General features: G+C 40.0%; 1 protein-coding gene across 1 annotated transcript in view; it reads left to right on the forward strand.

Moving 5' to 3' along the window:
• The window catches only part of Dgki (diacylglycerol kinase, iota), a 421,640-nt gene that overhangs the window by 189,485 nt on the left and 205,674 nt on the right, over window positions 1-26,481 (forward strand). The window contains 3 exon segments of the mRNA XM_013505028.1: window positions 100-165; window positions 15,291-15,362; window positions 18,797-18,913. Of these exon segments, the coding sequence (XP_013360482.1) occupies window positions 100-165; window positions 15,291-15,362; window positions 18,797-18,913 (255 nt within the window).

Below are 26,481 nucleotides of genomic sequence, written 5' to 3' on the forward strand. Positions count from 1 at the left end.
AAATTATGGTTTCTGTAAATCTATAATCTTGAAACATTAAAAAATGAATATTGAGGTTTGCAGCTGAAAACATTTTCCTTTAACTTTGTTTTCCCACAGAATTTTGTGCGTCATCACTGGGTGCACCGGCGCCGGCAGGAAGGAAAATGTAAGCAGTGTGGTAAGGTAAGGGCCCAGCCACCCACGGCCCCGCGGGAGGCTCCTCCGGCCTTCACAGGCACTGAGGTATAGGACTCCTGTCCCCTAAGCCCAGGGTTCTGCACATCAGTTCTTCTCTGAAAGGCATTATTTCTCCAAATCCCCTTTTCTTAAGAAGGTTTTTTTTTTTTTTTTTGTACTGGGAATTGAACACAGGACCTTGCGCTTGCCAGGCAGGCACTGCCGTAAGAAGTATTTTGATTGTTCTCAAACTCATTGCAAGGGGCAGTTGTCTTAGTAAAAGGAATCAGCACTTTCTGATGGACATAGTCCTACAGCAGATTTTATTGATTGCTGTGCTTTCCTAGGATGTTCAGCTCCCTTATGAGGAATGCTGGCCTGCTGAGTGTATTTGATCAGTCACAGTGCTGTGGAGCAATATTACTTTTGTTGATATATAATTGTCTGCATGTACTCTCATAGCGTAATACTGAGCAGAACTGCTCAGAGGACAGTATGGTCAGAACCTGGAAATGTGTTTCTCTCTCAAAATATTTCCAATGTTTGGACAGAGAAGCCTTCTTCACAGGTGACCCTTTTGTGTCTGGGTGACCTTTTCTTCTTTTGATTGAAGATCCCTCTGGAAACAGTAGGAAAAGTGACAGGGTACGGGTCGGGGTGGTTTGACTGTAGGATTTAAACTGTCTGCATTTTATGTGTTACTGACTTGGATTATAGCTTTTCCCAATGTACAAAGGCCAACCTTCAAGAATTTTAGAGTTTTCTGGGAAGATTACACTGGTGATGAATCACACTGTTAATGACTTTTTAAAATAATAAGCTAGTGGGCATCAATAAAGGGTTAGGTTTGATTAGACAAAGACCAAGATAATTTGGGAGAACATATTCCTCATCAAACATTGATTGATTTGTTTGTTTAATCATGTGAGTCCCTTGGGTTAAACATTGGGGTGAGCTTACGAACATGGAGCTTTTAATAATGGAGGGATCCAAAGAGGTTTTGGCAGCCTGGGGTAGGGTTGTGGATGGGTGAAAGAGAATTTGAAACATTTCATTGCTTTTGCTGTTTGCCTCATCCCTGGGGAGAAAATATCATGCTGTAGTGATTGGTTACTGTAGCATAACTCATAGTAGCTAAATCTTGGAAATAGCCTACATGTGCCTCCACAGATGAATGGATAATGGAAGTGTGGTGTTCATACTCAGTGGAGTTCTATTCAACCATAAAGAAAAGTAAATTTGACTCATTTGTAAGAAAATGGATGCATCTGGAGGTCACAGAGCTAAGTAAAATAAATAAGATGCAGAAGCTTAAATATTGCATGGTTTCACTCCTATGAGAAACTCAAAGTATAAATCATTTAAAGAGCAAAATAAAAGATAGATGATAGGATGGGGTAGACTTTTTGTAGATGGGAAGCAGATCTAGAGATGAAGAGAGAAGGGAAGGAGGGGAGAGGAAGGGCAAATAAAAAGGATAAAATGTGTACATGTACTAACTCCCCATGATGAATGCATTCATTATGGTTTGCAAACATTTACTAATTTAAAAAAAGTTTTCCTGCAGAAGGCTCCAGGACATAGTCTTCTGTTGTAACTGGTGTTACCTCCTCTCATTCCATCCAATGGTTCTTAGTTGGTTCCATTTTAAATGGGCAAAGTAGGTTGAGGTAAGAGGAAGAAGAGGAGGAGGAGGAGGAGGGGTGGGAAGATTTTTTTTTTTTTTTTTTTTTTTTGGTTTTTCTCTGGTACCAGGAACCGAACTCACGACCTTGCGCTTGCCAGGCAGGCGCTTTTTGCCGCTGAACTAAATCCCCAGCCCCTAGGGTGGGAAGATTTTTATTAGCCATTTTACACAGCTGGGATGGACAGTGCGCTAGTGTCATGTGACCTTCCTGCTTGGTCCGTCTATCTCTTCTTGTGTGGCACTGCTTTTGGGTTTATAGGTTTTCTCATACTTTTTGAAATATATATGTATGGAGAGATGGGGGAATATATATTATGTAAGAGAGTCAGGCAGGCGCAACCAAGTTTGGAGTCAGGGGTGTGGGCTGTAGGAAGGATCAGGATGAACTGATTCTTTTTTTTGGAAAAACATCTTTACAGGAGAGCTTAGTACCTGGAACCATCTCAACAATTCAAGCCATCATGGATTTGGAGGGATTTTATTTTTAAAAATCAATCAACGTCATAGCTTTTATGACACGTATTCTCCGGTGTGGTTTGCACTGCCTTGTGCTGGCACGGTCACCTGGATGGGAGACCTTGGGCTCCTCACACCTTGCTGCTATGGCCCTGTCTCCTTTCCTCCCAGCAGTGCTCAGACAGCCACCTTGAGTTTCCCATGACAGTTGTCCGTGGAGAAGTCCAAGGTGTTTACATACAATTCCCACAGCATCGGATTATTCTGTCCATCTCTTGTGTTTAGACTCCAGCTGCTTGTGAATTTTCAGACTCAAGCATTTAAGGGATAGGAGGTTTTACGTCCATGTGTCCTTGGGGATCCTTTGCATCCAGCTTCTACCTCAGACTAGAGGACAACTGAGGGCTCTGTTTCTGTTTAAATATCAGGTGACTGAAAATTCATTGCAAACTTTGGTGCTATATATAATGTTCATCAATTGAGTTGCACATTCTCGCATAATCTCAGGCTTTTCAATCCACCCAACTTCTGTCACACACGTGTGTTATTTCATAATTAATTCATTGTGATGGGATTAAAAAATAGCCACTTCTCTTCACAAAACTATTTTTTTTTCTCCTTTATTGGTGATTTGTAAACTTGGGAGATTTTTCAGGAATGTTTATTGTTAGAGTGTGGTTTCAATTTCTACTTTTTAATTTAACAATATAATGATTATTTCCACTGGTTTTCTCTTGAGCTCTGAATGTGTTTATCTAAGTGCATGTGGCGTCTAGCAACTATCACATGAGGGATATTTGATTGCTCAGTTTGTTTCACGTTAGCTGAATGGCTTGCTAAATTTAAGACTACTCTGTAGTTTTACATTGTTGTCATTTATGGGTCTGTATTGTAGAGCAGAGTTGAGGTAGGAAAGAGATGAAAAAATTCACACTTGATTTATGTAATTTGATGAGACTTTAATAAAGTGAATATTTAATATTTAAAATGTGTGACTGGTATTGGCGAGGGTCATGGTCAGGCCCAGTCTGAAGTGCCAGGATATGCATGGACCCTTCGTAGGAGCTGTGAGCTTTAGTGCAGGACTTCACCACTCTGCAGAGCTCCTTCAATTGGTGGATAAATGGTAGACTTTGACTTCTACCTTTAGTGACCAAACTCAATAGAAAGCAGAGCTCCAGGGACTCCACGGAGGTGGTCTATAAAGGCCAACTTTTTGCAACAAGGCAGAGGGTAGAGGAGGATGAATGGTGGACTAGCGAGGCAGATGGGATCCAACCATTGCATACTGTATAATGCAAATAAAAGGAAGAATACACACTTCTTCTGCAAACCTGTCTGTAAGTCATTCTTAATAAATGTGCACATTGTATTTATTCAGCCAATGCTCAACCCATCCAAATGTCTACAATACTTTAAAAACATCAATGTACAGAGAAAAAATACAGTGATGGTTATAGCTAATTTGATTTTTATCCTTTAGAGAACCAAGCACCCAAACCTAGGAGTTTGGAAATTGTGAAAATATGTTTGTAAATCACATCTTGGAAACTTATCCTTTTTTCATGTACCAATATATATAAACATTATAAAGTAAACCAGATAACTTCTTGAAATTCACAACTCAGAATTTTAATCATCAAGTCTTGAAATTTTTAATTAATAACACATAAACTTTGACTTACATTGTTTGATACCTTTCATTTCCTTGGCAAAACATGACGTATCATTATAAAGTAGTTTTTCACAAATTGTGTGTCATGTCATATTTAAGTAAATTTAGCTACATGCAGCATATATTAAATAAGAAATATCAACATTGCTCTTCAGTTGTGATAGGTACTGCTAAAATTAGTTTTAAATGAACTAAAGTGCAGTCTGTAAACTATACACATCTAAAAGAGGTATACATAATAATCCTTTTATAATGACAAAGTGACCAAAGGCACATAAATGTTACATGGGGGCTGGGGATCTAGCTCAGCGGCAAAAGCGCCTGCCTGGCAAGCGCAAGGTCGTGAGTTCGGTTCCCGGTACCGGAGAAAAACCAAAAAAAAACAAAAAAAAACAAAACAAAAATAAATGTTACATGGTGGCATAGTAGAGATATTGTAGGGATAGTTAAAGGGATTTCAGACTCTAAAAATATAATGATACCTCAATTGTCAGATAACCCCAAGCTGGAACTTTCCACTACTCGAACAGCAAAGTTCTAAAAAAATCTGCTTGGTGTTTGTAACTTTACTTGACAGTTGAACTGAAAATCTGACTTTACTCCTGTGTATGGGTGGATTAGATCCTTGATGGGCGGAGAGTGAGTCACGCATTCACTTCAGGGTGACACTTCTTCAGTCTAAGTGCCGCTCTTGCCCAGGCAACATTTAGTGCTTGTGTAACTTTTGAGCCTGAGAACCAATTATTTGGATTTTCATGGTTTCTTATGTGAAAAATGCATTCAGTTCTCAAACTTTATAATGTTCAAACACAAATTGAAACAAATTGAGTTCAACAACTGGCATATCACTGCAATAGCAAATACTGACCTGGGGCTTTGGGAATATTCCATATCAACTGAAAAAACCATTCTGTACTCATCTGAAAATGGGCAGCTTTAGAGAGATTCAGCTTCCAAGGGACCCTAGGGAATCAGTGTTCAAGAGACACTGAAGCTTAGGAACAAGGAATGGAAAGTCAAGGGTGAGGACCCACACATAAGTCAGACAGGTTGGGTGATTTGTCTGTGTTTTTGTCCAGCTATAATGAAGACATCTCTTCTGTTAACCTCAGGATGACCATGGAGGAAGTGCTGAGTGGATAACGTAACAGTTATAAGCTGGTAGCCTGGATGAATAAAAAGGGAAAGGAGATTTCACTAGAGTGATTGCAGAACCTTTTCAGACCATCATGTGTTGACTGACTTGGATGTACTTTTAGGGTTATTTGACTTGGTTAATCATATAAGGGTGTCCTTCGGGATTAGCCCTGCCTCTCTAGGCTGTCCCTGCCAACACTACCACTGAACCCTGGCTTCACAGTTGATTATCAAGAAAGGGAACAAGAACAACCATCATCCTACTCTTTGTCCATTATAGGTTCCTCATAGAAATGGTATCATGTAGTCTCTCCCTTGTTGTGTCTGACTTATTTCACACAGTTTAAGGTCCTCCAGGTTCATCCAGGGAGAGGGACAGGGAGGTATTAATCAGGGTACAAGGGTTCAATTCTATGAGATGGGTTGGTCCTAGAGACCTCCCATAGGGCATAGTGCCTATAGTTGACAGTACTGTTGTTATGTAGAAATTTGCCAATAGGGGAGATCTTATGTTATGTTCTTATTGCTGAAAAAAAGAAGTGGTGGAAAGAAAGTTTTGGAGAAGATTGAATATGTTTTTGTCATAGATTGAGGAGCTGGTTTCATAGGTAAATGCCAGTGCCCAAACTCACCTAGCACAAATTAAAAGTGTGTGGCTTCTGTATGTCAGTATTTACCTTCATAAAATGGTTATATGTGTTTTTAAAATGGATCACTACAGTGATAAGCAAAGCTATTCTTAATTTTATCTCTAAAGGGAGAAATCCATGCTGAATGGTAATCTCACCAGCAAAGGTCAACGTTCTTCTGATTAATAAATGGAACTTTCAATCTCTATAGGGCAGGGGGCTAACCCCAAAGGTCACCCATATATGGTAAAACAAGTCAAATAATCCTAAAAGTATGTCTGAGTCAGTCAACACATATTGGTTAGAAAAGGTTCTGGAGTCACTCTGCTGAAGTCTCCTTTCCCTTTTTATTCATCCAGACTACAAGCCTATTGGTTGATATCACTCACTTTCAGGGTAGGTCTTCCCTGTTCAGTCAGTCAATCATCCTGACACACCCAGAAGTAATCCACTAGGCATTTCATATTCAAGTTGACACCAGAATTAACTATTACAGTCTAACATATGCAGGCATAATCACTTAATTATTTGTCAGCTTCAGCTGATTAACAGAAATTACGATAAACCAGAATTGTATTTTGCTGTTTATTAGTCAAGTGCTGCTGTGGGAGGTGCTATTCTGGATTCACCTCCCTCTCAATTGACACATATGTTCTAGGAGACCTACTGATAGGAGTTTGTGGTGGATTAACTAATACTCAACTTGTAACACCCAGCTGAACTGAATCAGCATGGTTCTGGGTGTGGAAGGCCTACCTGAGGATTGTTGGCTAACAACATAAAAGAAGAACTGGAGGGGAAGAAGGTGTGCTGTTGATCTTCCTGGAGACACTTGTCACTCTGACTTTTTTGCTATAAACTCAATCGGTCTCATCATTGAAGGAGCTCTGCTCCTCGCTGTAACTGAGGATGGCTGTGGTTCTCTTTGCAGGAGCTCTGGTCCTTACTTTGAGCACCACTTCCTGGCTCCAGTGCAGATCCTTCAGCCTGCTGACACAGATCCTTCATCCCTTTGGTACAGACTTTCTGGCTTCCACCACTGACCTTTGGGCCTTTCCAGTGCAGATCCTTGATACACACTTGCATGAGACATTGTTGTGGGCTCTAGGCCTCCAGTTGGACTTGTGGAGGACATTGCCAGTGGTTCCAGGTCTTTAGCTGGACTCATGCAGGGCACTGCCATGGGATCCAGGCCCTCAGCTGGATTCTTTGGTCTCTAGTGTGTGGACAGATCACCTGCACTCTTCTGCATTTGACTTTATGGGTGAATATTATAAAATAATCCTATAAATTATTTATCTTGCATTAAATCTTTTCTCTTGTAAACCCTGACTACAACAGAATGCCAAACTCTTACTCTTAAGTAACATACAACCCTTACCCTGGTCTTGACTGCTGCCCTTGTCTATTTATCATTGAAAAAAATTTAAAGAGTTACAAAAGATGCCCCAGTGGATCACCTGGGTACCAGATATATTCTTCCAGCTATACCTTCACCTGATACACACTTGCATGAGACATTGTTGTGGGCTCTAGGCCACCAGTTGGACTTGTGGAGAACATTGCCAGTGGTTCCAGGTCTTTAGCTGGACTTCTGTTGGGTGAATCAAACACTCTGTACCTTCACCTGGTGAAGGTATAGCTGGAAGCATGTATTGATTACTCCCACCAGTATGGTGATTCTGTTCCTGCTAATCTCTTGATGCAAAAATCCTAAAGGAACTGGTCACACAGGTAAAGTTTAGGAGATTCTTGTTATATCCCATTCTGAAGATGTTCTCCCTTTGGTATTCAGATCCTCAGAGCTCAGAGTTATAGGGATATGAATCACACATTCCTCCAAGTGGAAAGGACAATAGACAGAGGTCACTGTATTTCCAGTCATTGGTTTCTGCAACCATGTGTTTTTCTACAGAAACGCAGCACCATAACATTATGATGGAATTAGTGAATGTACTGAGTCACGAGGGTGGTACTTACAGGGCATCTTTTCAGAGCGTAAGCCCTTATGCACCTTCATAAGACTACTGCATCTCTGTCAGGCCTGCTTCTGGATGGTGTGAGATGCGGTAAGACTACTGTATGTCACACGTGCCCACTCTTGCCCCTTCTTTGCCACAGAATATTTTTCTTGATCTGATACAGTGTTCTGCAGGATTCTGTTTGGGTGAATCAAACCCTCTGTGTGTAGGTCAGATCCAGTCAAGATGAGTTGCTGTCCCTTCTAGAGTGGAAAGGGTTTGATGTTGTCAATTTTCCATCAAGGACCTTGTTGCTCCCTTTGAGGGATAAGGCCATCCTGGCTGTGTAGCCTTGGTGCCTTTTGTTGGTAGGTTGGACATTCACTGAACACTGGAGATAGCTAGTTCAGTTTTGGGGAGAGGAAGCCCATCCTTTTAGACTCAAACATGGCATCCCTCATACCATTGTAGGCACTCCAGCTATGAACCCATTTTCCTATCACTGGGATAGCTCATAATACAGTGTTAATGCTCAGTTATGCCTAAGTTTTCAGTTCTTATAAAATGAATGCTCTGCGGTGATCATTAACATATAGTACAACGATCCTTACTTTTTGTACCTAAGCTCATCCACACATCTTTTCTTTTCTTCAGATTCCCTGTTGCCTTCCATGCCCATGACCAATAAGCCAAGCCATTGATCCCTGGCTATGCCATTATGTGTTTTTATATCGGGCTTACATCTATCTTTTCTCACAAGGTAGATGAGCAGCTGTTTCGCCTGAAGTTATGCCCAGGAAGAGGATTTCTTCTCACTTCTCTCTCCAGAGTCCTCTCCTGAGTAGGCTCTAGTGCAGGAAGAGTCCACTTTTGGCCTAGACTTACATTGCAGATTGACCTACCCAGGCCCCATATCAGCTCTGCCTCCTCTTTCAGATGGTTATTGAAGATGCCCACATTTTCATAGGTGTGAGTTGGGTGAGAGACCTGGTAGTATCAGAGTAGATGCTATGGGATACCTACTTGTGCCTCCCTGGTACTTCTCAAGGCAGATCCCAGATGGTATCACTTAATATATCAGTAGATTGAGGCTGGGTTTATGCAGTTTTATGACTTAGTGATTGGGCAGAACCCAGCTCATGATACCTGGTGATTTGTGGCCATGTGTCCCTCTACCAGAGCATAATGACAGACCATGAGATGTTTATGACTGGTATACAGTTCTCTCCTGAATAGAGTGCAGGCTTATCTGAGAATCCTGGGGCCTGCCCTGTGATTCTGTTAATGCCGGTCATAAACACCACAAGATAATGTAACAGGAAATATAAAAATGACAATTTTATCAAATATATTCAACCAAAAAATTGACTGGTTGAAATGACACCTGCCTGAGCTACACTTGGGAGTCAGTACATTAACAAATGCGCTGCCCAAGTGATGCTTAGGGTAGACTGTGAAATGATTAAACTGTAACCTTTATACATATGTAACTTATAATAATTGGGCCTAACTTAGCTATTACAGATGACCCGACACCAAGAAACTCTCCCTACCCAGCTATACAACCTGCCCCAGCCACCATATATCCTTAGGACACAGCCTCCCACACTGTTCCACTCCTACTAGTACAGACTGGATAGATTCACAGCTGAGTCTTTTGAGGTGCACTCATTTTCCTCTTAGCAGCCCTTGTACCTTCCTTGGCTGGGTACATTAGTGTAAAAGGATCACTGGGTAATTTGAGATGCTACTGGAAAGCGTAGATAGAGCAAAACCCCAAAGTCAGAACTGTAGACAGCAGACTTTTCTCTAAGACATGCATTACATGGTGGTATTACCTTGCCATGAATTCATGAAGCCAGGAGGAGTAGAACTTTAGCGGTTTGGGCAAATTTTGTCTCTTTCTCAGTTGTCTGGAAGCTATATAGCAAAATAGTCCAGGTTTATACAAAAAAAGAGTAATTAGCTCTACCAGTGCAAGGACATTTCCCTCAGTCTGTCTGTGAATGGTAAAGTATGGCCAACTCATTCCTGTAATGTCATCCAGTCAGCAAAATCATGCAGTACAAGTGTCACTAAAAGCTGTTATGATTTCATAACTGTGTTAATATTCTATCTTTTAAAACAATTAAGCTGGGCCAGGGATATAGCTCAGTGGCACAGCACCTGCCTGGCAAGTGCAAGGTCCTGAGTTCGATTCCTGGAACCAAAAAAAAAAGAAAACTATTTTACCTAGTCTTTTCCCCCCTCAAAATAACCTGCTTAGTGAATATTGTAAGTGAAGGAAGGAAAGGGAACTATGATAATTTTAATCTGCAAGGCTATTAATTATGCTTTAATCAGACATGGAAATTAAATTTTCATGGGTCAGCATTATCATAATTGTTCCTAGTTGCATCGTGGGGAAAATACTTCCACCTAAGAAACCTCTGTGCTGCTCTAGGACAGTGATATGAACTGAACAACTAAAAGTTTCACGTATAGTTTCGTCAGTATTGAATACAGTGGTGCCTTGACTCACGAACTTAATTTATTCTATGATTTTGGAAAAATGAGCCATGTTTGTGCTTGTGCTGGAAAAATGGCTGCGGTTGTGTTTGCCACCCGATGCAGAGTTTTGCAAACACAAATGAAATTTTGCCAAAAGCTTCTTTTTGTGAGCCAAATTGTTTGCAAACAGTACTGCTGTATAACACTCTGTAAAAGACATTTTTGTCCTACAATCAGGATGATCTTAAAAATATGAGATATAAATATAATGACTAGAAATAATTAACATGCAAAATAAAGCGTAAATCAGTAGCCATTGTTGGAGGGGTCTGTCCTAGTTTTGAGGTCTGAGGTTCAGCTCTCTGCTTGCATGAGCTTGTCTGCTTCTGAAATGAAAACGACCTGGAACTCTTTGCTGTCTTTTCACTTGATCTTAGCTAAAAGGCTGAGGAGCGATTCCTTAGTCTCTTCATGTAGTCTGACACATTTGTGGCAGCAGTGTTAACTTATGGTGAGGATCCTGTTCTGTAATGTTTTACTTTCCCTCCAGAAAACTCAATTTATGATCTCTCACTCGTGGCGGCGACCTTCAGGTAAATGCGTGGGAAAAGCAGAAGCTATCTAAGGATGATAAGACTGACCGACCAGCTCTGAGCAACATATAAATACCAATAACTCAGGAAGCTCTGTTGAGGAAGGATATGCCATTGTGTCGGTGTTAGTGATACGGTAGGATTGAGCATTGGTATTAGTGAAAGCAAACCTTTTAGAGCTTTTAATGTTAACAAAGAGCCTGCTGCAGCACGTGTGCCATAGGTTGGCCATCATTGTCTGTGTGGACAATGTAAGCATTCACAAACTTCAGTCTTCAATTAGAACCATGAAGTGTACTATGATTAAGCCCAGTAGACATGAATTTCAGTTTTTTGAAGATAATTCTAATAAAGTAATTGTAAATTCATATAACATGAGGAGCTCTCAGAAGTTACAAGGACATTGTGTGCTATGCTTCAATTTTAAAGACATTATTATCAAATTCAGATGAACTCACATGTTTACATTTTGAAAACTGTACATGTTTATAACAAATTTAGGTTAAAAATTTAGGAACTTCAGGTAAATTAAGGTTTCTATGAATAAATAAATCCTAGTCTTACCAAAACTAGAACATTAAATATTGTTTAACACTGCCTCAAAACTAAAGAAAAGACATACTACTATACTAGCCTGCATATCACACTAGCCTGCATATCATACTAGCCTACATATCATACTAGCCTATATATCATACTAGCCTACATAGCATACTAGCATACAAGGGTTCACACTGCTAGGTAAGGGTACAAATGCCAGTGAAAATCTGCATGGAATATTTCATTAAAGGAAAAATTTAATTATTTATATGTATTAAGAAAGGGGTGCTCACTTCGGCAACACATATATTGAAATTAAAAGAGGGCTGGGGATTTAGCTTAGCGGCAAAGTGCCTGCCTGGCAAGCACAAGGTTGTGAGTTCGGTTCCCGGTACTGGAGAAAAACCAAAAACCAAAAAAATAAAAAAATAAAAAAATAAAATTAAAAGAAAAGGGTTAGTTCCTTGTGGCTTTGCGAATTAAAGATGAAACTTGCACCCTAGGTAAGACAATATTAGCCCACAAGTCAGCTTACAATTGATTAACTCTAATATTTTCTTTATTGGTCAGAAAAGGGTTTTCAGTTGGGTTAATATGGGTCCATACCTAGGTAACTAGAAGGTCTTGCTTACCTGCCAGCTTCAGCTGGTTGAAAGTTGTTGTTCTGAAACAGCACAATCAGTTTGAGATCTACTAGCAAAGTCTTGCTCAAAGTGGAAAAATTTCACTTTACATTAGTGTGTTCCAAGTCACTATGGTATTTGTATTCCATGAGATACAATTAAGAGAGTGGTATGGCAATTTTATTTCACAGTTCCAATCTTACTTTGCCCGAAGTTATGAACTTTGAATCTCAACTTATGGTAAACATTTTAGACATGAAAGATAAAATGTGTAAGAGTATATACATTTATATATTTTTGAAAAATCATAGGGAACATTGGAGCTAACATCCTTGAAGTTCTTTTTTCAGACAGATATTAATAGAGGAAAATTGATGAGTCATATTTTATAATTCCCTCGGGGTTTCCCTTTGCACACTTTATGAGCTTTGGTTATATTGATGGCTAAAGAAAGGCTTATTTTGTTTAAAATTTCTAGGCAAGTAAAGTATCAACTCTTATGCTGGGTAGACCTAAATCAAGTAAGAAATTGGCCAGTGGTCAAGAGATTCCTCCACGTCAAGCCTCAGTTTTGATTTCTTTTTTTTTTTTTTTTTTTTCGGTACAGGGAATTGAACTCAGGACCTTGCGCTCACCAGGCAGGCGCTTGTGCCACTGAGCTACATCCCTGGCCCTGTCAAGCCTCAGTTAAATGCAGAAACAGTGAACTAATTTCAGCTCATTTCATGTACTGTCTGTTTCTCTGGTTTCAGCGAGGGCTGGCTGGAAAGCTAGACTGTTTGGTACATGCCCTAGATTGCACAAGAAAGGGTCAGCAGAGCTTTTGCTGCTCAGAACAAGTCTTGTTTAAACTTTATGCCAAAGGCTCAATTGGATTGAAAAAGTAAATTCAAAGCACTGAAAAAGTGACCTTGTCGCTCAGTGTTCTCGGTATTTTTAATTCTGAAATCAGTTGGATCCAAAGCATCTAGCCTACCATCTCTGTTTTCTTCTTTGATAGTGCTGAACAAAATAGCCCTTAAAAATCATGTTATTTAATATTCGGTTGGGGCATGTTTTACTACCATTATAGCAGATTTGGATCAGCATTTAAACATGGCTGATTAGGAATCTGGTTCTTTGTTTGCTCTGTTTGAGCTGGGCCAAAATCTCCCCATAGCAGGTGGTCTGTCAGAGCTCAGTGCATGAGGGCTCCGAGGTGGTTCTATTTATGTCTCTCTATTAGATAATAGCCCTGAAGCCATGGTCACGGTGACTCTGCCAGACTAGAATCCAAAACAAAGCACAAAGCTGATTACCAGCAGGCCTGTTTCCAAGGGACTTGCTACAGTCCTGCATAAGCATCATGCCCAGTGCCCCAGTTGTGACTGGCCTTGTTGTTTGTTTCTGGTATCAGCCTGGCTGTCAGTGCCGCAGTAGACTGCATCTGTTTCCTCTCTGCAGCTTGTAGGCCAATATTTATTGAGTGACCCCGACTGAGTACACTCCCCCTAGAGCACTGAATAGTGTGCCTCTACGAACGCATTTGACACCAGCCTTTCTCAGCAAGTTGAAGTTCTTGTTGATAGATCTTAGCAATGAGAGTACTCTTTTCTGTGTACTTAGAATGTGAGGTCATAGCCCTCTTAAATACACCACCACATTTGAGAAGTATGAGGACCTGGTGGTATAGGCGAGGTTTCTGTCATTAGTCCTATTTTCAAATGAAAGTAAAAAAGTGTAAGAATGAACTGATTGGTCTAAGATCACACAACCAATAAGAAGATCTCCGCTTTGCCATTTCTCCTTGGCTTCTATTTGACAGGCAGTCATCTGATGTACAGGTTGATGGAGTGCTGCTTGGGCAAGAGCGGTAGCAAGCACATGGACGTCAAAGCTACCTGGCACTCCAGCCCATGTGTATTCCAGAGGAATTCTTTGCTCGGGAGAGCGTATTGTTGTGAACTGGGCAAAAGGAGGCACAGGCATGTGCATCACCTAGGGGAGAGGCTTGTGTCCAATAGGCATGTATCTGATATTAAGAAACCTTATTCAGGAAAGTGGTATTTAAGGGCGGGGCAAAAGACAAGGATTAGAGGATGAATCATAGGGCAATTACGGGCTGATACCCACATGTAGCAGACTGAGTGGCTGAAAGAGAACTGGTGGATGTTGGGGAAATAAGAGGAGAGAAACTGAAAGAGGAGTGACACCCAATAGCACATCAAGTGCTGTGGGCAAGTGAGAATTGAGACGCTGCCAGTGCTACTGGGTCATCATTTCATAATGTGTTAGTTGACTATTAACTTAAAGTTATCTGTAAACATTAAGCAAGACTTATTTAGCCAGTTCACACCTTTCTGTTTTCTTTTTTCTTGTTCGTTTTTTTTCTGGTACCGGGAATTGAACTCACGACCTTGCACTTGCCAGGCAGGCACTGTGCCGCTGAGCTAAATCCCCAGCCCCTCTCTGTTTTCTTTTGATCTATCTATCTATCTATCTACCTCTCTATTTATTATTATTATTATTATTATTATTATTATTATTATTATTAATCTATCTCCTATTTAGATTTTTTGTCACTGTATTTGCTTGGGTTTAGATTTTACTTGTGGAAAGAAATGGCTGAGATTCAGGGAGAAAAATCTTCAAGCATGGCTGTATACTTCTGTTTGTTAATTACTTAGGAATCCTGCAGCTAAAAGCACCTCTTCCATTCTTGATGGAAGAGTCATTCTGTTTGTTCATCTAAGAGAACTGTTTCTGCCATTCTGTTGATCTCATTGCTACTGGTGGTGAAGAATAGGAGCTAAGAGCTGTTTGTTTTGAGAGCAGTCATCCCCAAGGGATGGTGAGAGCTGAATTTCTCACTGCGTTCTTGGACTTCTCCCAGACCCTGACTTCTAGGTACAGTCTCTGTGATCCTGACATGCAGGATCTCTGTGATCCTCAGTTTCTTTCTTTCTGGGTTCTCAGATACTGAAGTTCTGTATAGCTTCTGAGATACATGACAATTATTATATAGAACAGTTATTATATGGTGGCGCTTCCTTTTTGTAACAAAACGATTTCTGAAATATATATATATTTTTAAAAAAGGTTTTCTTTTTGTGTGGCTGACTTAGAGAAATTAGCGCTGGGGGAGATACAAGTGCTTCCTCTTTCTCACACTCCGGTTGAGAAGTAGAAAAGCATCGCACAGCTGAAGGTGGAGAGCACAGCTCTGAGTGTGGCGCTCTCGGTTTTGGTTTCCACAGTAATGGGTGACAGTTCATTTTATTGAACTTCTGTGGTGGGGGACAAATGCTTGCTGCAACTGAGGTGATTTTTAAATTCTCTGTCTCTTGTCCTAATATCCCAGGGCTTCCAGCAAAAGTTCTCCTTCCACAGTAAAGAGATCGTGGCTATCAGCTGTTCCTGGTGCAAGCAGGCGGTAAGTTGGGGATGAAATAAAACAGTTTGGGCTCACGTGAGATCAAAGCAGACTTTTGTCAAGGCTTGAGTTCCTGTCCGCTAGTAATAGGTGTCCTATTACTTTTCTCAGCTAGGCTCTTTGCAGGAAGAAAGATAGTAAAGCTGTAGAACACTAACATGTATGATCTGGGAGAAATTCTAGAGATGCATTCATCCCTTCTCTCTGAATATATTGAAGCCTGGGATCAAAGACTAGAAAATCCTCTCCTCAGACTGAATCCAGGGCTTCTCACTCCTACGCTTTCTTTCCTTGCCACTAAACCATTGAGAGCGCCCCCTGTGGTGGGAAGGGGCAGCCTGAGGAATAAGGCAACAGGCACCATGAGAGGTCTCTCTAGTGCAGGTGGCTGGCCATCCTGGTCTTCTGGTTTTGATGTGACTTTGTTTGTTTATTTGTTTGAGTGAAGGTCTCTATGTGTAATTCAGTCCAGTCTTGAACTCACTATCTATCCTAGGTGGCCTTGAACTTGTGGCAGTCTTCCTGCTTCAGCCTCCTGAGTGCTGGGATTACAGGCATGTGCCACTATGCCCGGCTTGAGTGACATTTTGTAGGACTAAGTATGAAGAGTGAGTGCTTCTTGTTTCCTTTAGGTTTGTGTGGTAGTGTAGTGGTTCTTACCCTAATTGAAATGTATTTTTTCCTTATATTTGAACTCATATATCCATTAAGATCTGATAATAATTTTCCCATTTAGTTTTCTTCTCTTTTATCTACCTTTTCTGGCCGCTTTTTAGTGCCTAACTCCTCTGTCTAAACCAGATACTACATTTTCTTATTTGCCTTGTTCTTTCTTTTACTCTAACTCGGGCATTGATAAGTGATGCCCCCTGCCCCCTGCAACCAGGCCTGAGCTGCCACTTATTTTTACAAATAAAGTTTTATTGGAACACAGCCATGCCTAATTATTTATATATTATCTGTGGTTGTTTTTGCATTTATGGATTATCCATGCCTCCTTTCTTGCTGTACTGGGTGAGTTGAGTAATTGCAACATAGACAAAGGACTCATAAGCTTAAAATAATTACTATGGGGTCTATAGAAAATGTTTGCTGACCTCTGCTCTTTTGAATGACCATATGACTTGGGCCCTTTTACCGCTTCTGTACACAGAGAACCTGAAGACAAAGGGCTGTAGGTTAAAGCTTTGCAGGTAACTTCATCTCACTGCACCAAACAGATTGAATTTGCCTCACAGACCAGCAACATTCGGTTTGAAACATCAGAAGATGACATTTTGGCGCATCAAAACCATTTGCATTATGACAGTTTCATTGTAGTAATCTCACTAGCACGATTTCCTTCGGCTGACCTCACATGTCACAAGAGCTTTCTGCCACTGGGAAGCTCGGTGCTTGCTGCATCACCATCCTGGCACATTCTGTGTCCTTGACATTTCCTTCTCTTTTCAGTTCCTTGCCACATACATAACCTCTGTGGACGTGAGAGTATGTTCACAAATCTAAGGCCATCCTAGTGCTAGTGAAATTCTGTCTCAGTGGCAGTATTTCCATCTGGGGAGGAAGGGGCTGATCTGGTGTCTGGAATCTCTAATGTTATCCATGATGCTGGCCTCCCAGCCTGGTGAGACCCAACTGGAGGGGCAGCGTCATGGGCAGGTGGGCTCAGAGAGGCTGCGCCTCCTCCTGAGTGTAGCTACCAGGCTGGGATGAGATGGTTTATCCAGGGTCAGTTACTATAGAAGCAGCCTCACTTTAAGGTAAATATGTGTGCTCTCTTCATGAATCTGTAGCCCAACTGAGTCTCTAAAGACTGGACTTCCACTTGGCCATTGGTCAGTTCCACATATCTTTGCATTGCCAAGGTTCCCACATTATAGGAGGCAATTGTAAGAATCATAAATAGAAAATATTTTGACTGGAATTACCATGTAAAGTAGATTGTGTATTTTATAGTGTTGGTAATCCCACCTTGGATATTTGATGTCAAACAAACCAGTAAGTGACCTTCTGTGGTATAGGACAAAGAACCCTGGGCTGAGAGCTGGGTTTCCTGTAGCTAAGTCCTGCCACCATCATTTAAAACTTGCAGTCCTGAATTTACCTCTTAGTCCATATATTAGTCCAACTATAAGTTGAGAGAGCCGATTTAGGCAATCTCAGAGACCCTTACTATTTTAGAAATATAATGGTCATGTATTTCAGGGTTTATTTCAATTGCTAAAAAAATGTAAAAAAGGCATCAAAGTAATATTTTCTGCAGATCACAAGTAGCTGGTATCTGGGAAGGTTACTGATGATTTTATCATTTAGTATTTTGTATTTAGTTGGCTGATTACTAATTAGCCAGTGGATCACAGCAGATTTTAAGACATGCAGAAATGAAAAGTCTCTGAGTTTTACAATAAAATTAGGGGGCTCATATTTGCCAGTTTTCCTGAGACAGTGCTAATTATTGTCTGTTGCCCCAATATGATTATTACCAGTGATCCCTTTCATTCTTAAATTGTCCCAATTAAAATGATAAGTTATATGGCCATAATAAGTATAATTCAAGTAGAAACTGGTGTTTAATTTTTAAAAAAAAATCATTGTGTTTAAAATTTAAGGTCCCTAATTATTGTATAATGTTGACTTTATGTTTATTAGAAAACAAATGCTACTGCACATCACTGTGGCTTTATAGGCAAAAAAGAATTGACAGTGTGATTGGCCTAAAGTCACCAGTTCCAGCTTTGCAGCTGGGGTATCCAGTTAAGCCCCTCACACTGAGGTATTGTTATGATCATTAGCCTGCATTTACTTCCTTCCTTTCAAAAACAAAAAGCCTTGTAGCTTTGCCAAGTATAAGAGAGGCGATGTATTTTGAAGGGGTTTAGAGGAACCCACAGAAACAATCTCCTTGAACTTCGTTACCTCTGGGATTAAGAATTTCCAGAAGAGACATCCTGTCTCTTTCCTGGTGTCTCTGAACTGGAAAGACAACCTGGGAGGATTTACATCTCGGATGGAAAAAGAGAGGCAGAGAGTAGGCATCGCCTTTCTGCTTTTATTTCTTTCTCCATATTATTCTTAATCACCTGAGTCTCTGACCAGCATTAGGTCAAGGGAAACATTTGCTTGCAAAGTTAGGATTACTAGAACCTTCTAAGACGCTTCACACGTCAATGTAAATATCCTACTAAAGGGTTAGAAAGTTCTAGAGGGCCTCGCCCTGCTAGGTTGATTTCTTGTTAACTGCTGTGGTAGATTTGTACACTGGAATGAATTGGGAATCTGGTCTATAGGTTCCCGAGGCTAGTTGGACCATGGCGAGAAGCCTGTGTCCTTAGGGTGTGTGTGTGTGTGTGCACGCGCGCACAAGTCTTATGAGTGTACTTACTTCTCACTGCAGTTCTGGCCGGAATTGCTCATTAGCCTGTTTTTCTCTTCAGTTTCACAATAAGGTGACCTGCTTCATGCTGCATCACATCGAGGAACCCTGCTCCCTGGGGGCCCACGCTGCTGTTATTGTCCCTCCCACGTGGATCATTAAGGTGAAGAAACCTCAGGTAACTGCCAGGACCCTCGTGCTGCTGGGCCAGCACAGAGAAATAGCAACTGCTGCTACTTGCTTTTCTCCCCTTAACTAGACTCTGGGTTCCTGCGACCTCTGTTCAATCATCCCGTAGGTCCCACGTGTGCTTCCAGTTTCATCGCACTGACCCATTACTTGACTACCTTGGGCTCTCTCAAGGGACCAGCAGCCCCGCCCTCATGAAGGCAGAGTTCCTGAGCAAGAAGGTCTCCTCCCCATTCATGTGCTAATGATACTCTCTTTGACAGCAGCTCGCCTGAATTTCACTGAGTGCCAGGGGTGGGTACCGCTGATTCTTTTGCCACTCTTCTCTTCCAGCCTGGGCATTCCCGGGGATCTGTTGAGGGCTGCCTGTGCAGGCTTCATGGCTCTGTTAAGATTTCTGCCACTTCCCACCTGAAAGGCGGGCAGACTGTGAGTCATGACCTTCCTACATCCACAAGGCCGGCCTAGAGAACAATGCTCTGCTTACGGCAACGTGGAATGTGTTCTCTTAGTCGTTACCCTCATCGTGTGTTCTCCTCAGTGATCTTTCCACCCTGGCGAGCCTTGGCTTCCCTATGCCGGGAGCCATGGTAGTTTCTGGACAAGGTCATCCTTTTCAGTAGACAATGTTTTCTCCTCACACTGTACATCTTAGCGAGACCCATGCTAAGGATGGCAGACTTTTAGCGCTACAAGGAAAGAGACTGCGCTTCCGCTAAGATGCAGGAAGTCATGGAACATCACTTTAGAGGATGTGGTGGCCCCACTTCCTGTGATCGCCAAAGTCTTGCAGTTCATTTTCAGTTTTATTGAGCAGTTTTATTGAGTTTTATTGGGCAGTTTTATTGAAAAACTAGTGAATCAGGAATACTGTTGTGCCTCGTGTTTCAAGTAAAGTTTAGTCTCTCTTGATGAATAAAGTTTAGGAATAACTCTCCCGAGTTACAATCTGTGGAAGCCCTTGGGAGAGCTTTTCAGGAAGCAAGGACAATCTCTGCATGTTGAAAGTGAGGAGTCAAATCTTTCACTTTACATTTTGGAATGAAGTGTCAAGATATATTGAATAAATGGCCCAAGCAAATTATATATACATACCACTGTCTAAGATTCAAGTGTGCTGAATTGCAATTTTTATTTCTAAATCTCTTTAACATGTCTACTTCTTTGTTTTCATTTTTTTTTCTATGATCTGGTGACCTCCCTGAGGCTTTACATCATGTATCAATTCAGTTAAATCAACATCTTTTTGTTGAAAACTCAGATTGTATCAGAAAGTCTTCTAGACACTGTGATACAACACAGGAGCTTTGCTTGGAAGATCACTAGAGTTATTTGAAGGGTTGAGGGAGCTGCAGGAGGAGGTGGATTTTATTGTTTTTTTTAAAAAGGGGTGGGATTTAGGGCATTGAAAAAGGAAAAGAATAGCATCAAGAGAATGGCCTTAGCAGAGGAACCGTGTCCAAAATTGTGTACATGAGACAGCAAAGTTAGACAGCTGAAGTAAAAGGTTCAAAGAAACACTTCAGGCATGAGTGTGGAGGGACTGTGATACACAGGGATTTTGTGGGCTTCTTTGTATGCAAAGGAGTGAAAGTAAAATAATACTTCAGATGGAAAATCTAGTAAGAATATGTGGGATGACTTAGTGTATGGGATTTTGAGGGAGTTTAAATAGAACAGGAAAATTCAGAAGATGAGTCCACTCTGCAAAGAAATGTTAAGTTCATTTTTCTAAAATTTATATAAAAACTTTTTTGTCATGGAAATTTTCAGTGAAATGAAAAACATTCTGTTGGATTCTTCTGTGACGGTCAAGTTTTCTGCCATTCTTGTTTCATTTATCTTTTGCCACAGCATGTTTTCTTTCTTTTGATTGAAATTTTTTTTGTATGTGAGATTCACATGCATCTGTAAGAAATAATGTAGAAGAACCCCATGTACCCTTGACAGAGTCCTCTCATGGATAGATCCTGTGGTACAGTATCCCTCCCAGGGTGTGGGCAGCCCCCTCCCCACTAGGACCCCTCCTGTTACCTCTCCATAACCACACCCATTTTCCTCCTAGCCTGACCCACCTACCTCTTTTTCCTGGAGAAAGAACTGCCCCAGTTCGTTTTCTTTTGCAAGAGTATGGTGAAGCAAATCTTAGCCTGTGATCTAATCTATAAACATTTCATTTTTCTAAAATACAATGTTTTCAAAAGATAATGATGTACCTTTGCCTCACCCATCAAAGTGAATTATTAAAAATTTGCTCCTTGCTCTCAACTATCGTTTTTTACACTTAAGGTTTCAAATCAAAATCCAAAGCTTTAAACTGCCTTTTGTCGACTATACTTTAAATTTCTTTTAAATTTACAATACCCTGTCAGATTTTTCATGTCCTAAATGTTGAATAATTTGGATAACTTCTGCTGTAGAACTTGCCATAGTTTGATTTTTGTCTGATTATAGTCCTATTATGTTTTAAAATGACTTTACTTATTGTTGATATTCCATGTTTCCATGTAAACTAGTATGTGTACATAGTGACTTAGATTCGGGTTTAACTTCCATAAAAGGAATGTATGGGTAATGCTGTGTATTTGTATGTCTTTCCATCAAAGAAACATAATATCAGGGTGTTTCACTGTTAGTGATGCATCATTAATTAGTGGGACTGGGAACTCTCACCCTAATCTGTCCATCATAGACTTTCAATTGTATTATCCATTAAGGATTATTTCCAAAATCTATTATTTCATAATTGTAAACAAAGGGTGGTTTTCCATGTTTTTTCTTTTTCTCCTTTTACTGATGATTTTTGTATAAAGAGATCTTTCCCTTATTCCTAACAAATACATGTTTGACAAGTCACCTTTATTAGTTAATTTTCATAATAATATGCTGATGTCTTAGCAACATTTAAGAATATTGTGGTTGTTTTTACAAACAATCATAGACTTAACAATTCTTATGTAGATGGATGCACAGAAACATGATGTGTTTCAATCTATTATCATTATTCTTCTTATGCTTATTTTCCTTCACCTTCAGCCAGTCGTATCCTCTTCCCGGTGGCTTCTCTCTCTTACCATGAATCGAGAAGTTTTTGGTAGCTCCCTTAGTTTCAGAACTGACATCATTCCCATAATCATCTTGAGCATTTTATGTCCATACCATTAAATGTCCATACATTTTATGTCCATTGATGATACCATAGAATCATCAATTTCTCCAAAGAATCTTGGTTATTTTTAACAGAAGATGGCATTTACAGATCACAGTCTGGATGCTACAGTCCAAATTTGTTATTCAAAATTCACTTTTTTCTTCTATGATTGAGAAGATTGTAAAAATAAGGAGAATGAAAGCTCGTGCTTATCAAATGCATTATACGTATTAGGAATATGTATAAGAAGTACCTGTCCCACATCATCAGAGTAACCTGTAAGCAGATATCCTGTTTTGTTCCACTCTATAGCTGAGGAATGAGGCACAGAAAAGTCAAATACGTTATCTAGGGTCATATACATCTTAAATAGTTTGAGAGAGGTTGGATACCAGGAGTAATGATTTTGAAAATCAGGTTCTTAATGATGTGCCTGACTGGATTACTTAATCAAATATCTTTAAACATTTTGATGATCTCTTTTGCTGTGGGCTCCAAAACCATTATGCAAGTTAATCAGTGAACTATATTCTGCTGAAAGGCTCATGTGTGATGAGTTGGGGGAGGACAGTATAAGTGTTGAAGAGCTCGAGCTTTGGAGGCCACACACCACACTGCCTTAACCTTGCTCTGCCAGTTACTAATTTATGTGACACTGAACAACTTAAACCCTTCTGTTTTAGTTCATTGCACTCAAAGTGTAAATAATGCCAGTTCCTCATTCAGAGCACATCGAATATCACCTGGTTCATTATAAATGCTCAATGAAAGTTACCTCTTGTTAACTTCTGTTGACTTTGAAGAGTACAAGATATCAAGTAAAGACATAGAAAGTGTGATCAAAACATATAGTGCATGTTTAAAATTAAAAAGTAATAAATGAATCTTTGCCAATAATGTCCTCAAAATACTCTACTTCCACACTGTAAACAGACTTATCCCATCATTCTTACCACTTTCTAAAACATTTCTGGAAGTCCTCCTTTGTGAATATCTTTAGTTATGCTGTTTTAGCTGGTTGGATGTGCTGAGCTGATTCAAAATGTTTACATTTCATGATGGTTTTGACTATGTGAAGATCCAGAAGTCACACAATGCCAGATTCAGTGAATAATGTGAAGGAGGACATACAGTGACTCATGTTTCCACAGTCTGCCTTTCTCCTGGATGTCACTTAGCAGTAGCATTCACTCTATTTTTGATTACAAGACATAAAGAAACTTACAAAAGAGAACTTCCAGAATTGCTCCAAAAGGTGGCAAGAATGATGGAATACCTATGAGCAAAGTGAGAGTGAGTATTTTGAGGGGGACTAATGGCAAATTATCTCTTCACTGAAATGTTTTTAGATTTATGAATTCACTGTATGTTTTGATCACACCTCCTGTGTCTCTGCTCTGACACCCTGTACTCATTTTGTCTTTTACTTTTTTGTAATAAATTTCAATGTAAACATTCACCGTGTATATTTTGGTCACACTTTTGCATCACAGTAGATGAAAGTCTTGGACACAGGTCTGTAGAGAAGTCACTGTACCATCAGTGTTAAAATGAAAGAGCATGGTAAGAGGATGAGATTTCCAGGGGAGAGGGTGTAAAGAGAGACAAGTTAGAACTGGGATCTGCTGTGCTCCAGAGCAGTTTGAGACACTGTAACTGCTGTATTTTGCACTGCAGTGGAATTGTTTCTTAGCATATTGCCTATACTGTGAAAAAGAGCCAAGGCCTTCTCATTTTCTGAATACACAATGGAAGAAGATTGAGTGTTCACCTACACGCAGAAAGTGAAAGAAGAGAATCCTGCAAAATGAGGAGAGCTATGGTAGTACTGTTTCATTATTAAAAATGGAAAGAAAATAGGGTGGCTTTCAATGTTGACTTATATAAATATTTTAAAAAATAACAGGGATTGAATAAAATCTTTGGGATAGAGATAACACCATGCCTGATAATCAAAACCATAGTGTGTCAAGTGTGGACCACAAGTACCAACTCATTAGCATTTCCTTGGAAGCAGTCATGTTAGATGATTCATTCGAGATATCTGGAAGTATATTTAAAAAGAGAATTTAGAAATTGGATAGGGAACAGTAAAATGTTTTCTAATTTTGACATTTTACATATCTATTCCATACCTATATATCTCCATCTATATCTACTTTATCACACTGCTTCAAAAGGAAATCAGGAAAATATTCTTAATTGAATTAAGTTAACATTTGTTTAACCGGCCTCATTAAAGATGTTGCTACATGCAGTGTGAGATGAAACCTGACCCTTATATGTGTTGTTTATTTTTTGTAAATCCCTGTGAAAAATGAATAAGGAGGCTCTTTGTACCATACTCAGGAAAAGTGGTTTATAAAGACATGGAATTAGACTGTGTATTTTCTTTCTCTGTTAAAAAATGGCTGGCTCTGAGTGGATAATGACTTCTTGAGCAGCTGTAGAGTTTGGAGCTATGTGAAAGGTTGGCTGCGAGGGCATTGGGAGCTGCCTGGATGATTTGTTGAGTTTTATTACTAAATCAGCTAGAGAAGGACAGAATTACTAGAAGTTAAAAGAGAATGATTCTGAGGAATTCAAATGAAAGTCAAATTTGGCAATCAGGCCTGAATCTGTTAAAATATTGGAATTTCAAGTTGTATTTAAAGTTGTAGATGTCAGTGCTTGTTCTCTGGACTGAAAATACTACAGCATGGTTTTTTAGTTGGATAAACAATGCTAAAGCTGTTCCAATACCAGTGCAAATGCTTGGAGCTCATGGACTAAGACCTGTGTCATGTGACTTTTTTGCAAGGTCAAATTGTAGACAAGGTTGAGAAAGTTTCACTGTTTGGAAACGTCCCATAATCCCCAGTAGGTTCCAAAGCCTTCTTGAAAGAGAATACAGGGACCCTCACCCTCTTTCCTGAGCAGAACCCACTGGGACCTCAGAGGGCTGAGCTGGAACAATATAGCTTCTTCAAAAGAATGATAGCCCTCAGTCTAGCAGTTACTGTTTAATTTGTAACAAGTGATATGTAAGTATTTTCCCTATAGAAAAATAAACTTTTCAGATAGCAAAGTCTCCTTTCACCCACATTTAAAATCATAAGCAAGTCCCCAATCCCCTCCACTGTATTCCTAAGTAAAATTTTTACTCTGCATGGAAATGCACCCATAGGAAAGATGCAGAGCCACTGTGAGTATAGGGGTGTGTGGTTCTACTATACGACAGCATTCTACCCAGAATGCTTTATGATTTGCCTTGCCTGGTGTAAAATGAATTGGGGAAAAGTCTGTGTGAAATACGTACACACTTAAGTCACATTCTAAGCTACTGTATATAACCTATAATATGGATGTATCTATGTTTGTGTATCCATCTCCCCATATACAGTTCCTAAGATTCTGCTTGTAAACAGTGCTGTATCTATTTCTTCCTAGCACTGATTTTTAAAATTCCTTATGATTAGATAACCTTCTTGAAATGCTGGGGACCTGTGAAATGAAACGGCTAATTTTATGCAGTGGATGACACTATCCCCCAAAATTGCTCAAGCAAGGCCTTTGTTTAATTCTAATTTGTCTTGTGATCTAGCAAAAATATACCTCTTTGGAGCTTTTGAAACCTTGAGCTTTTAGGGTGAGTTTTCTTTATTCTTTCACTTCCTTCACAATAATCTTAGTTCAGTTGTGCAGTTCAAGCTGACAGGAAGAATGCTCTTGCATAGACAAAATCCATGCCCCTCCCTCCTGTGACCTGTCAGAGCTTTGTGCAGGATAGAGTAGGGTCAGACTTCCTTTGGGATGATAGAGTTATATGTCTTTTCTTTTTAGATGTCCTTACAACCAGTTATTTGTGATCCCATATCCTGGAAACATTCCTCAAGAGTAATAAGAGCTAAAGTCTCATTCACAGCTGAGCGATTCATCTGTAAGTTCTCATTCACAGCCCAGGAAGGAGTCAGAATGACAAGGTGGTGTTTTTTTTTTTTTTTTTTTTTTTTTTTTTTTTTTGGGTAGGATTACTTTTGTGGCAAGGTAAGATTGCCCTGATACTTGGTCCGAGGAAACAAAAAGTGTGTATTCATTTATTTATTTTTTTTAGGTCTTAATGAAAGATCAGGCACAGAATGTGTATGGGGTGACTTCAGCTGGAATCAGAAAAATGCAAAACTACTTTTCAGATAGTGTCGATCTTGCAAAGGGAACCCTTTGTGCCATTCGGCTAGCTGCCCTTGGAGTAACAGACAGGCTTTGTTTTGGAACAGAGGATACGTATGAAAGGTTTCTTGCCTCTGTGGCCAACAAGTTTTCAGAATAACTGCTCGCATCACATCATTTTTAACGTTCCTGAGAAGCATGCTAATTTTGTTGAACTTTCCAACGGTAGTAACCCAGGCAGATTATGGACATTGTAG

Source organism: Chinchilla lanigera, unplaced genomic scaffold (assembly GCF_000276665.1).
Source record: "Chinchilla lanigera isolate Chin_1 unplaced genomic scaffold, ChiLan1.0 scaffold00093, whole genome shotgun sequence".
In the NCBI taxonomy this organism is placed as follows: Eukaryota; Metazoa; Chordata; class Mammalia; order Rodentia; family Chinchillidae; genus Chinchilla; species Chinchilla lanigera.